The 13,675-nt window shown below is 37.2% G+C and overlaps 1 protein-coding gene across 1 annotated transcript in view; it reads left to right on the top strand.

Annotated features, from left to right (window-relative positions):
• LOC126176527 (rap guanine nucleotide exchange factor 4) overlaps nt 1–13,675 on the top strand; it is a 186,330-nt gene that overhangs the window by 150,836 nt on the left and 21,819 nt on the right. The window contains exon 13 of the mRNA XM_049923683.1: nt 5,411–5,530. Within this exon, the coding sequence (XP_049779640.1) occupies nt 5,411–5,530 (120 nt within the window). The remainder of the gene's footprint in view (nt 1–5,410; nt 5,531–13,675) is intronic.

The following is a 13,675-nucleotide window of genomic DNA, read 5'->3' as shown; positions in this document are numbered from 1 at the left end:
TGCAGCAACCAAGAAGAAATCTTGGAAAGACTTTGGAAACAGGTAGGAGACTATGGGTCAAGCTGCTGGAAAACCATTCTGGAGTGTAATTAGCAGTCTTCAAAAGGAAGGTAAGAAGGAAATGACAAGTATTTTGGACAGGTCAGGAAAACTGCTGGTGAATGCTGTGGATGCCTTGGGCAGATGGAGGGAATATTTTGAAGAGTTGCTCAATGTAGGTGAAAATACGATCAGTAATGTTTCAGATTTCGAGGTAGAATGGGATAGGAAAGATGATGGAAATAGGATCACATTTGAGGAAGTGGAGAAAATGGTCAATAGATTGCAGTGCAATAAAGCAGCTGGGGTGGATGAAATTAAGTCGGAACTCATCAAATACAGTGGAATGTCAGGTCTTAAATGGCTACACAGGATAATTGAAATGGCCTGGGAGTCGGGACAGGTTCCATCAGACTGGACAAAAGCAGTAATCACACCAATCTTTAAACATGGAAACAGAAAAGATTGTAACAACTACAGAGGTATCTCTTTAATCAGCGTTGTGGGTAAAATCTTCTCAGGTATTGTTGAAAGGAAAGTGCGAGTATTAGTTGAGGACCAATTGGATGAAAATCAGTGTGGGTTTAGGCCTCTTAGAGGTTGTCAGGACCAGATCTTTAGCTTACGTCAAATAATGGAGAAGTGTTATGAGTGGAACAGGGAATTGTATCTATGCTTTATAGATCTAGAAAAGGCATATGGCCGGGTTCCTAGGAGGAAGTTATTGTCTGTTCTACAAGATTATGGAATAGGAGGCAAACTTTTGCAAGCAGTTAAAGGTCTTTACATGGATAGTCAGGCAGCAATTAGAGTTGACGGTAAATTGAGTTCATGGTTCAGAGTAGTTTCAGGGGTAAGACAAGGCTGCAACCTGTCTCCACTGTTGTTCATATTATTTATGGATCATATGTTGAAAACAATAGACTGGCTGGGTGAGATTAAGATATGTGAACACAAAATAAGCAGTCTTGCATATGCGGATGACTTAGTTGTGATGGCAGATTGGATTGAAAGTTTGCAAAGTAATATTTCAGAGCTAGATCAGAAATGTAAGGACTATGGTATAAAGATTAGCATCTCCAAAATGAAAGTAATGTCAGTGGGAAAGAAATATAAACGGATTGAGTGCCAAATAGGAGGAACTAAGTTAGAACAGGTGGACGGTTTCAAGTACTTAGGATGCATGTTCTCACAGGATGGTAACATAGTGAAAGAATTGGAAGCGAGGTGTAGCAAAGCTAATGCAGTGAGTGCTCAGCTACGATCTACTCTCTTCTGCAAGAAGGAAGTCAGTACCAAGACTAAGTTATCTGTGCACCATTCAATCTTTCGACCAACTTTGTTGTATGGGAGCGAAAGCTGGGTGGATTCAGGTTACCTTATCAACAAGGTTGAGGTTACGGATATGAAAGTAGCTAGGATGATTGCAGGTACTAGTAGTTGGGAACAATGGCAGGAGGGTGTCCACAATGAGGAAATCAAAGAAAAACTGAGAATGAACTCTATAGATGTAGCAGTCAGGGCGAACAGGGTTAGATGGTGGGGTCATGTTAGACGCATGGGAGAAGCAAGGTTACCCAAGAGACTCATGGATTCAGCAGTAGAGTGTAGGAGGAGTCAGGGCAGACTGAGGGGAAGGTACCTGGATTCGGTTAAGTATGATTTTGAAGTAATAGGTTTAACATCAGAAGAGGCACCAATGTTAGCACTGAATAGGGGATCATGGAGGAACTGTATAAGGGGGGCTATGCTCCAGACTGAACGCTGAAAGGCATAATCAGTCTTAAATGATGAAGATGATGATGATGATGATGATGGTGATGATGATGAGGAAATGCTGCAAAATGGTTCAAATCTTATATCTGTGGCTTGAAACAAAGGTGTTATTAGGAAAGAGACATGTATCAAGCTATCAGGCACTATCCAACTGGGAACTAATTACATGTGGGGTCCCACAAGGCTCCATAAGGTTCCATTTTGGGGCCCTTACTTTTTCTTGTGTATATCAATGACCTTTCATCGGTAATATTACCAGATGCCAAGTTTGTTTTGTTTGCTGATGATACAAACATTGCAATAAATAGCAAATCAAGTGTAGTCTTAGAAAGATCAGCCAATAAAATATTTGTGGACATTAATCACTGGTTCCTAGCCAATGCTTTTTCACTAAACTTTGAAAAAACACACTACATGCAGTTCAGAACTTGTAAGGGGTGTCCCAAGAGTACATGTCTAACATACGATGACAAGAAGATAGAAGAAGTGGACAGTGTTAAATTCTTGGGATTACAGCTTGATAATAAACTTCAACTGGGAGGAGCACACCACAGAACTGCTGAAGCATCTTAACAAATCTCTGTTTGCAATGCGAATTTTGTCAGGCATAGGGGATATAAAAATGAAAAAGCTGGCATACTATGCTTACTTTCATTCCATTATGTCATATGGGATTATTTTTTGGGGTAATTCATCAAGCCAAGCTAAAGTTTTCCTGGCACAAAAACATGCAGTAAGAGTTATATGTGGTGTGAACTCAAGAACATCCTGCAGAAGCCTGTTTAGGGAACTAGGGATACTAACTACTGCTTCCCAATATATTTATTCCTTAATGAAATTTGTCATTAAAAATACATCACTTTTTCAAACCAACAGCTCAATTCATGGAATAAATACTAGAAATAAGAATAATCTTCACAAGGATTTAAAGTCACTTAGTGTTGTACAAAAAGGTGTGCATTATTCAGGAACACACATTTTCAATAACTTGCCAGCACCCATAAAAAGCTTAACAACCAATAAAATTCAGTTTAAGAGAAGCCTAAAGGATTTATTGGTGGCCAACTCCTTCTACTCCATTGATGAATTTCTTAGTAAAACCAACTGATTTGTATATAAGTACAACATAACTTCTGCACAATTTCAGTGCAGTAATGTGTTCATTGAAAATAAGTATTACAGTAGTTGTATTTCATGTTTATTACCTTATAAATAAATAAAAAACTTTTTTATTTTAAATTCAGTTTATTAGTATTTGTAAAATGACTCTTAGTGTTCATTAAAAAATGACGATCATTCGACTTGGGACCTGTGGAATGGTACATTAGCTTATTTGTTTTAGTTATAAATATTTGTCATGTATTGTTGTTTTTCTGACATGTTCCACATCCTGGAGGACCTCGTCACTACGGATCAATTGGAATGAAAATAAATCTAATCTAATCTATTATATTTCTAATTTTGTAATATATACTCCTTTCACAAAATGTATCATCAAAATTCAATATCATTTATTGCACTCTCTTGAAATTCTTGAACTGTATAAAATACTTTACTTTTTATCCATTTTGCTACTTTTTCTTTAAATTTATCCATGGGCATAGAATGTGCACTTTGGGGTAATTTGTTAAAAAATGTGGGTGCTAGATACTTACAACTGCAGTGAATCTTTGATAGTCTGGCAAACAGGGTGTCAGTTGTATGTCCATTTCTTGTATTATGTGAATGCATTGCCATCCTAAGGTCAAAGTTATTTAAATTTTCTTTGGCATATATCAGGCAACTATAAATATACAAGCCAGGGACTGTCATTATATTTAATTCTTTAAAATGCTACCTGCATGAGTCTCTGGGTGGTAGTCCTACAAGGCATCTGATTGATTTTTTTGCCATTTAATACAGTATTTGAAATTGGGCAGTTTCCCCATAGTATAATCCCATAAGCGAGATGAGATTGGAAGAAGTCAAAGTATGCACATAGTAGAAGTGTTCTACTAACAGAGCCTCTCAGTTTATGCAACAAGATGATTACACTTGAGAGTTTTTTGCATAGCATGCCTGTGTGAGTTTCCCAGTTAAGTTTTTGGTTGATATGGAACCTTAGTAGTTTTACAGATTTGTTTTCATGTTTGGGGGCATTCAAATTAAATACAATGTCTTCTGTCTTATTATTATTTATCTGTAATGAATTTGCCTGAAACCAGCTGGTGCATCTGTCCATTGCTAATGTTACATTATTGTGTAATTCATCCAAGTTGTTTCCCCTCAATAATTAGCATTGCATTGTCTGCATACAGTGCTGTGTCACAAGGTAATGAAGAAGGCAAATCATTTATGTAGACTTCAAAAAGAAAAGGTCCAAGTGTGGAGCCCTGTGGTACTCCTTTGGTAACCAGCAAGATACTGGATCTTTTTTCATTTATAGCCACTGTTTGTTTTCTGTTGCATAATTAAGATTGTAACAGTTGGAGAGCACTCTCCCCTAGTCTGTAATACTGCAGCTTTCTTATAATATTGTGGGATACAGTATCGAATGTTTTCATAAGGTCCAACAGTTTCATGACAATTATGGATTTATTCTCAAAGGAGTTTTATACTTTAGTGACAATGCTCTCTGCTGCCTTCACAGTTGAGAGACGAGTTCTGAACACATACTGTGTGGAACATAGAAGTTTTTTCAATTCAAAGTACTGCCTCATTTGCTGATGGATACAGTACTCTATTATTTTTGAAAGTATGGGAACTGTATGGTAATTGTCAGGTAAATCTTTTTCACCTCTCTTATACACAGGTATGATAACAGAAATTTGTAACAATCTGGGTAAACACCTTCATTTAATATCTTATTTATTACCCTTTTTAAGGGGATTATTATTTCTTCTCTTATATTTTTTATAACATAATTAGATAAACCATAGTAATCTTCAGCTCTGGAGATAGTGAGCTTGGCTAATGATTCATTGACCTGTCTAGGAGTTACTAATGCCCATTCAAATTTATCACTCAGCCTTCTGTGTACTGTAGGTAGCAGTGCTTCTGCCTTCTCACATCTTCCTCTGTCTTAATGTCAGAGATAGGATTGGCAAAATGCACATTTAATATATGTGGAGGAATTTGTGTACTGTTTTCTTTCTTTTGGCAGTTTATTTCAGTTTCAGTGACTTTTGTGGTGGGTGTTATTCTTGTGGATTCTTTGGTACTGTTTAGGGCAGGTTTCTTCAAGTATTTTAACTACTACATCTAGGAATTTAATGGTTGATTTCCCTAGAAGCAACTTACGATGTATACCATGACCTCTAATGATCTCATCACAAATTGGGTTTTAAATCCTTATCTGCCTTCCTTCGTCACTAACTTTTAAGTTAATTGTTTTTGATATTTTTTAAAATTTTAGTGTATTCAATACAATAAATAAGTCATAAAAGCAGTTTTGTGCATAATTATGACTGTCTTATTCCAGCTTCTTTTTCGTAGCGTTGATGTGTCACATAACAAACCTTGGACCATTCACTGTATTAAATTGATTAAGTATTTGTATGGAAGAGTACATTCTTAATTTTCATGCTTTTTCTGTTTCATTTGCCATTTGTTTCAGACATGACATTCACACATGAAGGAAACAAAACCTGTCTGGATGGCTTGGTGAATTTTGAGAAGATGCATATGCTGGCACAAACAATGCGAACAATTAGATATTGTCGTAGCAGACGTATAGGTAAATTGGCATTTTATGTTAACCTCTCAGTAAACCATTGGTAAAACATGGTAGAAAAATGTGTATCAATAGGTACACAGGATACAATATTTTGTGCACATATCAAAGCTATTTATTATGAATTTGACATCCAGTTGATCCACATGTTAGATTTAAGTACAGTGGAAACTACACTGTTACCTCTGAACATTGCTTGGAACATATATGTGGGATTTATGAGAGAGCTGTACATATATTACTCTAGATTCACACAGACAGCATATTGTGAAATATTTTATTAGCATGAAGTTTCTCACATATCAGGTTCCTGCAATTATTTCTACAAAATAGATTAATTTCATTATTAGGACCACTAGTACTACTAGACCAGCACAGCATATTAATACTCTGGTTGAAATCCATCATAGCATGAAGAGTTGTACTACAGTTTGTGACGTTATGATTTTTTATATCTGACAGATGATTTGACATAAGTGACATCTGGTGGTGGAATAAGCTTTCAGCCAAAAAACTACCCTTTTCATAATTTTCTCAAATGTCTGTTTAATAAGTGTAATGATTTGCCCATTATTGGCAACTTATTGCCTGTGTTGTTAGCTACTATTGGCAATAATTCATCAAAGTTAGAGTCATAAATATGAATTTAATATCATCTGTCTCATTGTTACTATCATCAGGGACTAGAATATCATTTGCCTTATTGAGTTTATTCAATACATGCCTAAGATTGCTCCAAATCATCCTTGCCTTGTTACTGGAATTTTTTATCCTTTCTGATGAAATGTTGAATAATTTTGCATAGCTTTCCTGTGATGTTACCATGAGGAGCTGAAAGCAAGTGGAATTTAAAGCTGTCATTTTTCCTGATGACATGCAACTCTGCTCTATGGCTGAGTGTTGTGTAAAATATTTCAGAGGTAAAATAGCCTCCAACTGGATTTCAGGACAGGCTACTCAGGACCATATCATATCATGATGAGAAAAACAAAACTGGCAACCTACAAGTCAGAACATGGACTCTTAGATCATTTAATTGGGTAGTTATGTGATTAGCAGCAGCAGCAGCAGTGGTGGTGGTGGTGGTGGTGGTGGTGGTGGTGGTGGTGGTCTTCAGTCTGAAGATGGGTTTAATGCAGCTCTCCACACTAGTCTGTTCTATGCAAACCTCTGCATCACTGTGTTCTTACCGCAAGCTATGTCCATTTGAAGTACTCTGCAACTTTTATCCCCCCACAATTCCCTCCAGCACTAAATTGACAATTCCTTAATTATATTTACTGAATATTCCATCTACACTTGGAGGAACATAGACATATTAATAACTTGGATACAACATGTTATTGTGGAACATTAACACATTGTATTCAAGTTATTGAAATTCCTTAATGTTTCAGAGTGTGTCCTATCATCTGATCCCTTCTTTTAGTCAAGTAATGCCACAATTTCTTATCTCACCAATTATGCTCATTACCTCCTCATTAATTACACAGTGTACTCATCTAATCTTCATCATCCTTATGTAATGCTACGTATCAGAAGCTTCTGTTCTCTTCATGTCTGAATTACTTATGGCCCATGTTTCACTTCTGTACAAAGCTACACTCCAGACAAATGCCCCCAAAAAGGACTTCCTAGTACTTTATATTCAGTGTTAAATATATTTTCTTCATAAATGTTTATCTTTCTGTTGCCATTCTACATTTTGTATTCTCTCTAGTTCAGCCATCATATGTTATCTACTACTTCCCTTTCCCAGTTTAATTCCCTCAACATCGTTAACTTAATTTGACTACATTCCACTACCCTTGTTGTGCTTTTGTTAATGTTGATTTATATTCTTCTTTCAAGACACTGTCATTCGAGTAACTGCACTTCCAAGTCCTTTGCTCTCCCTGACAGAATTACAATGTCATTGGAAAACAACAAAATTATTATTTCCTTTGCTAATACAAGTTGTAAATAATCTTTCACACACTGTATTTTACCCCTGATTTCCTCAGAAATTTAAAGAGTGTATTCCAGTCAACAGTATCAAAATTTTTCTCCAAATCCACCTATACTGTAAATTTAGGTTTGCCTTTCCTTACACTGTCTTCTACGAGAATTCATATGTTCCAACATTTCTCCAGAACTCGACCTGATCTTCCCCAGACCAGCTTCTACAAGTTTTTCCATTCTTATGTAAATAATTCATGTCAGTATTTTGCAACCAAGACTTACTAAACTGATAGTTCAGTAATATTCTGCCTTTCAGAACTTGATGTCTTTGGAGAAATTATTACTTTCTTCTTGAAATTTGAGAATATTTCCCGTCTCATATACCGCTGCACACCAGGTGGAGTGGTTTAGCCATGGGTGTGTCTCCCATGGACTTCAGCAGTTCTGAGAGAGTGTCGTCTACTCCAGCAGCCCTGTTTCAGATTACGTCTTTCAGTGCTCTCTCAAATTCTTCTCCCACTACCGCATCTCCCATCTCATTTGCATCTACTTCCTCTTGCCTTTCTACGATATGGCCTTGTTCATTTCCATTACCGTATTTACTCGAACCTAAGCCGCACTTTTTTTCCGGTTTTTGTAATCCAAAAAACCACCTGCGGCTTAGAATTGAGTGCAAAGCAAGCGGAAGTTCTGAAAAATGTTGGTGGGTGCCGCCACAACTTACTTCTGCCGTTGAATATATGTAGCGCTACACAGGCATGCTTTGTAGGCACAAAGATAAATACTGGTGCCAAAACCTCTGCGTCAGGCAATAAATTAAAAAAAAGGTGGAATACGAGCTTTTTTCTCTGCCCCGAGTTTCGACCACTGCATTTTCATACATTATCCAACGAAGTAAATACAAATTCCGTATTGTTCATCTTCGAATGTAGCAGCATTTCAATGTACTACGAAAATCCGACTGGCAAGACTGTTTGGGATGTTTGTCAATATGGCCAACTCTACGTTCTGAATTTTTTTCCTATCTGTGAGACGAGTTGGTTGCTAATAGGAACTTTTACAAATTGTGAATCACATGCAGTATTCTCGTCACCATAAGAATAATACGAATATTAACATTTTGCCATGTATTGTTTCATGTTGGCTGCTATATCATTTAAGTCCTGTCTGCCTAATAAACTATGAAACTAGAGTGAGACACCAGCAAACGCGGAGGAATATACATATCATGTCATGTTTATATCCGTATTATTCTTATGCTTAGTAGTGATACAGTCAGAAATTAAGCACGGCAATTGACTAGATTTTTAAATCTACGATGACTCTAATTTCTGTATAGAATGTAATGTACTAAAGAGGCGCATGCAAAGATTTTCAAACGGAGAAAAATTTTCGCTAAACTCTCGTTCAGAACATCTTCTATCATACAGAGTCTATTATTTGGTTCTTGTTGATCATTATCAAAGAAAGCAGCAGTATAAGTAACAGCAAATAGCAGTTTCTTGCCATTGTTTCGCTAATGAGACGATTCCTCTCTTTTTTTTTTTTTATTGTAAGCGGCGGTAGCGCGCACAAAAGCAAGCCCTGCCGCGAGCGGCGACAGGCCGTAAACAAGCACTATCAGAATGCGACAAACAATGCATGACACAGTACAGTAATGCATTTTCAGCTTAGAGTGATGTAAACACCTATAACAAAGAAAACTGAGCTTATCAGATCAAAGAAAAAATAAGCAATCAATTCAAACAAGACGAGGCACGTGGAAAAGGAAGGGTACCCGTATAAATACGGACGGAGCGCTTGACGCATAGCAATGGCTACCTGGTAAAGCTTAACTGCTAAGCTTACGACTCGAACCAAACTACTGTAGCTGTATCATCATTCATTCGCCCGAAATTGTCTCTCATATTACAATGGACCAACTTTGTTTCGATTTGGAGATGCGGCCTATAACTTCTCTCTCCCCTTGAATTTCGAGTCTCAAATTTCAGGTGCGGCTTAGATTCGGGAAAATTTATTTCCATGATTTTGAGTCTCATTTTTCAGGTGCGGCTTAGATTCGAGTAAATACGGTATATAGCCCCTCTATATAGTCCTTCCATATTCCACTTTTATCTTCTTCGTATAGTACTGGTTTACCATCAGAGTTCTTGATATTGATGCAGCTGTTTCTCTTGTGTCACAAGGCCTCATTAATTTTCCTGTAGGTGGTATTTATCTTTCCCCTAGTTATTCTTGCTTCTGTAGGCTTAAATTTGTCCTCTAGCCATTCCCTGGTAAGGATTTGAATTTTTAATTACCATTGTTTCTATAATATACCTTTTCTTGTAAACTAATTAAGCAATAAACTGGAATTTCACATTTTATGTCTGCATAAGAGGCTAATAAAACATATGGAACAGATTTTTTTTAAAGCTATAGTTGCTTTGAAATTAATTTTTCAGTTTTGTGCTATCCAGGACTGCTCTATTATTCTAAAATTTTTAAGGAGTACTTTTCTCAGAGAAAAGATAATGAAAAAGTGTGCACAGCATTATTCAGTAAGTAATTCTTAAGAACTATGCCAAATTTCAGGACTTTAGCTTTTACAGTTACTGAGAAAAAGTAAATTGTAACTAAAAATAAATAGTTTATGGAATTTTGCGTTATTGCAATTTTTGACAATATTGCTATACCTCTAGTGACTTATTTGTCCATATCCATAATCTTTATTCCCTTCCTCGTCTTCCTGGAGTAATCTCTTCCCATGCCTCCTTTACATAGCCAAGTTTTGCATTTTTTCTTCTGCTGCCTGAACTTCGTCCAGTCATGCTTCATCAATGCTTCTGAGTATCTTCACTGTGAATGCACCTGGGCAGAAGTCTAGTCTCTGCAGGCACTTAATCCTCCCTTCAATTCCAGTATTGAACACTAGACAGACGTCACATGTAGCTATCTCCACAACAACTGAGAACACAATTACTGTTTTTGGACAATGCATCTATATAAGGTGATTAAAGTTCTCTTTTGTATTCTGTGTTTTCCCATGTGCACATTTTTAAGCACTTCAGGATTGGCTAGAAAGCTGGTTTTATAACATCTAAACCAGCAAGTGGCAAACCATGTTTGTGGGTGTATGGCTTTCCACTGGCTTCTACATTTGCACCACGATATGTCACAAAGGGAATGTTGAGGATTATCATCTGTAGAAATTTTGTGAAAGAATATTGCCCACATGGCTCACTGCATTGTTGCCGCACTGTGTAAGTTATCCCTGATAGCTTTTCCATAATATATTTGTAAAGTATGAATTTCCTTGTCTGTCAGTCTGTTTACACCTTCCAGTGGCTTTCCATCTTCTAATTTCTTGTCTTTCATTTCTTTCTTCAGTCAGAGAAGTCTACCTCCCATTCACTTCTGAATATGCACCACACATCCAGTTTTTCGATTTTAGTTTGTCAGCCATAAGTATTACTCCTAAAACAGTCTTAAAAGCACTGAAATTGCCATCACATAGATACTACACATCCCTAACACCTTATTCTTCAACCGACCTTTGGAATATTAGTTTCATCCCAGCTGCTTCCATTCCTCCACTTAATCCCTGGTAATTTTTCCTGCACACTTTCATGTGTTCCTGCTGCCACCTTTCTTCTTCACAGCCATCATTGTTCTTTCTCGTGTCACACTGACAGCAATATTTCCTCTTTACTTGGAAGTCTAAGATTTTCCATGTATCCACACTAATGACAGATGATACACCAGCAAATGATGTATGGCCCCTCTTCATCCAGGTTGCATCACAAGAGACACACAGATCTGTCTTCACTCCAAAATGTTCTTCTTCCCCTTCATTGTTCATACCTACTGCTTTCTCGCAAGTTGCTTTCATGTCCCCCTTGCACCCAACTTCAAGAGCACTGAGGAGTGTTCTGTTGTAATCACTGAATCTATTCACTGGTACAGGCATTTCCCTCAAGCCGTTGTTGTTGTTGTTGTTGTTGTTGTTGTTGTCTTCAGTCCTGAGACTGGTTTGATGCAGCTCTCCATGCTACTCTATCCTGTGCAAGGATCATCATCTCCCAGTACTTACTGCAACCCACATCCTTCTGAATCTGCTTAGTATCTGCTTAGTATGGATCTCTTGGTCTCCCTCTACGATTTTTACCCACCACGCTGCCCTCCAATGCTAAATTTGTGATCCCTTGATGCCTCAGAAGATGTCCTACCAACCGGTCCCTTCTTCTTGTCAAGTTGTGCCACAAACTCCTCTTCTCCCCAATTCTATTCAATACCTCCTCATTAGTTATGTGATCTACCCATCTAATTTTCAGCATTCTTCTGTAGCACCACATTTCGAAAGCTTCTATTCTCTTCTTGTCCAAACTATTTATTGTCCATGTTTCACTTCCATACATGGCTACACTCCATATAGCACCACATTTCGAAAGCTTCTATTCTCTTCTTGTCCAAACTATTTATTGTCCATGTTTCACTTCCATACATGGCTACACTCCATACAAATACTTGCAGAAACGACTTCCACACACTTAAATCTATACCCGATGTTAACAAATTTCTCTTCTTCAGAAATGCTTTCCTTGCCATTGCCAGTCTACATTTTATATCCTCTCTACTTCGACCATCATCAGTTATTTTGCTCCCCAAATAGCAAATCTCCTTTACTACTTTAAATGTCACATTTCCTAATCTAATTCCCTCAGCATCATCCGACTTAATTCGACTACATTCCATTATCCTCGTTTTGCTTCTGTTGATGTTCATCTTATATCCTCCTTTCAAGACACTGTCCATTCCGTTGAACAGCTCTTCCAAGTCCTTTGCTGTCTCTGACACAATTACAATGTCATCGGCGAACCTCAACGTTTTTATTTCTTCTCCATGGACTTTAATACCTACTCCGATTTTTTTTTTTTTTGTTTTTTTTTTTTGTTTTTGCTCAATATACAGATTGAATAACATCGGGGATAGGCTACAACCCTGTCTCACTCCCTTCCCAACCACTGCTTCCCTTTCATACCCCTCAACTCTTATAACTGCAATCTGCTTTCTGTACAAATTGTAAATAGCTTTTCGCTCCCTGTATTTTACCCTGCCGCCTTTAGAATTTGAAAGAGAGTATTCCATTCAACATTGTCAAAAACTTTCTGTAAGTCTACAAATGCCAGAAATGTAGGTTTGCCTTTCCTTAATCTAGCTTCTAAGCTAAGTCGTAGGGTCAGTATTGCCTCACGTGTTCCAACATTTCTGCGGAATCCAAACTGATCTTCACCGAGGTTGGCTTCTACCAGTTTTTCCATTTGTCTATAAAGAATTCATGTTAGTATTTTGCAGCTGTGACTTATTAAACTGATAGTTTGGTAATTTTCACTTCTGTCAACACCTGCATTCTTTGGGATTGGAATTATTATATTCTTCTTGAAGTCTGAGGGTATTTCTCCTGTGTCATAAATCTTGCTCACCTGATGGTAGAATTTTGTCAGGACTGGCTCTCCCAAAGCCGTCAGTAGTTCTAATGGAATGTTGTCCCTCAAGCCACAAAACAAATTTGTGCCTTCTGTGCCTACACCTAAACATCTTGGCACAATCTTGTATTTGCCTCATACAACATCTTCCCATGGGGAGCAGAAGTCTTGAACTGAACATTTTATTTGCAGACTTTACACAAAACATGTATATTAGTTACAATCCCAATTATGGCACTCTCATCACACTCTCTAAGACCTTTTGAGTCACAATTACCACATGCACATGAAAAATTAATCATATGGACAAGTATTTCTAAGTCAGTTAACTTAAACCCACTGGAAAACTTGTCAACAGCACTGTACACAGTGTGATCAATCCCTTCACTAATTTTCTTCTTCGATGAACTTGGTGACTTTGTTTAAAATTGTTCCTTCACACTTAGGAGCAGCATCTGTAACACTGTTGTTTAAAATTCGTGTACCCTTTACATGAGAGATTCGACATTCCATTACTATTTTGAATATGTGTCCACTGCTATGACCCATTTTGAGCGAAACGGGTTGATATGTGCAAAACTAAAAACTGAGAAGTTTTTAGCACATACTATTCTAAAAACACAGTGTAAACAAAGGGGCAAGTAGAGATAATTTTTATCTCAACTTTCTGGATTCATCTGCAGTTTGTTTCAATTGTGTGAACAAAAAATTAATGCACAAAAAATTTCTAGCATAGACAAAG

The sequence above is a fragment of the Schistocerca cancellata genome, chromosome 3, assembly GCF_023864275.1.
Source record: "Schistocerca cancellata isolate TAMUIC-IGC-003103 chromosome 3, iqSchCanc2.1, whole genome shotgun sequence".
Lineage (NCBI taxonomy): Eukaryota > Metazoa > Arthropoda > Insecta > Orthoptera > Acrididae > Schistocerca > Schistocerca cancellata.
This window is presented reverse-complemented; position numbering and strand designations above follow the sequence as displayed.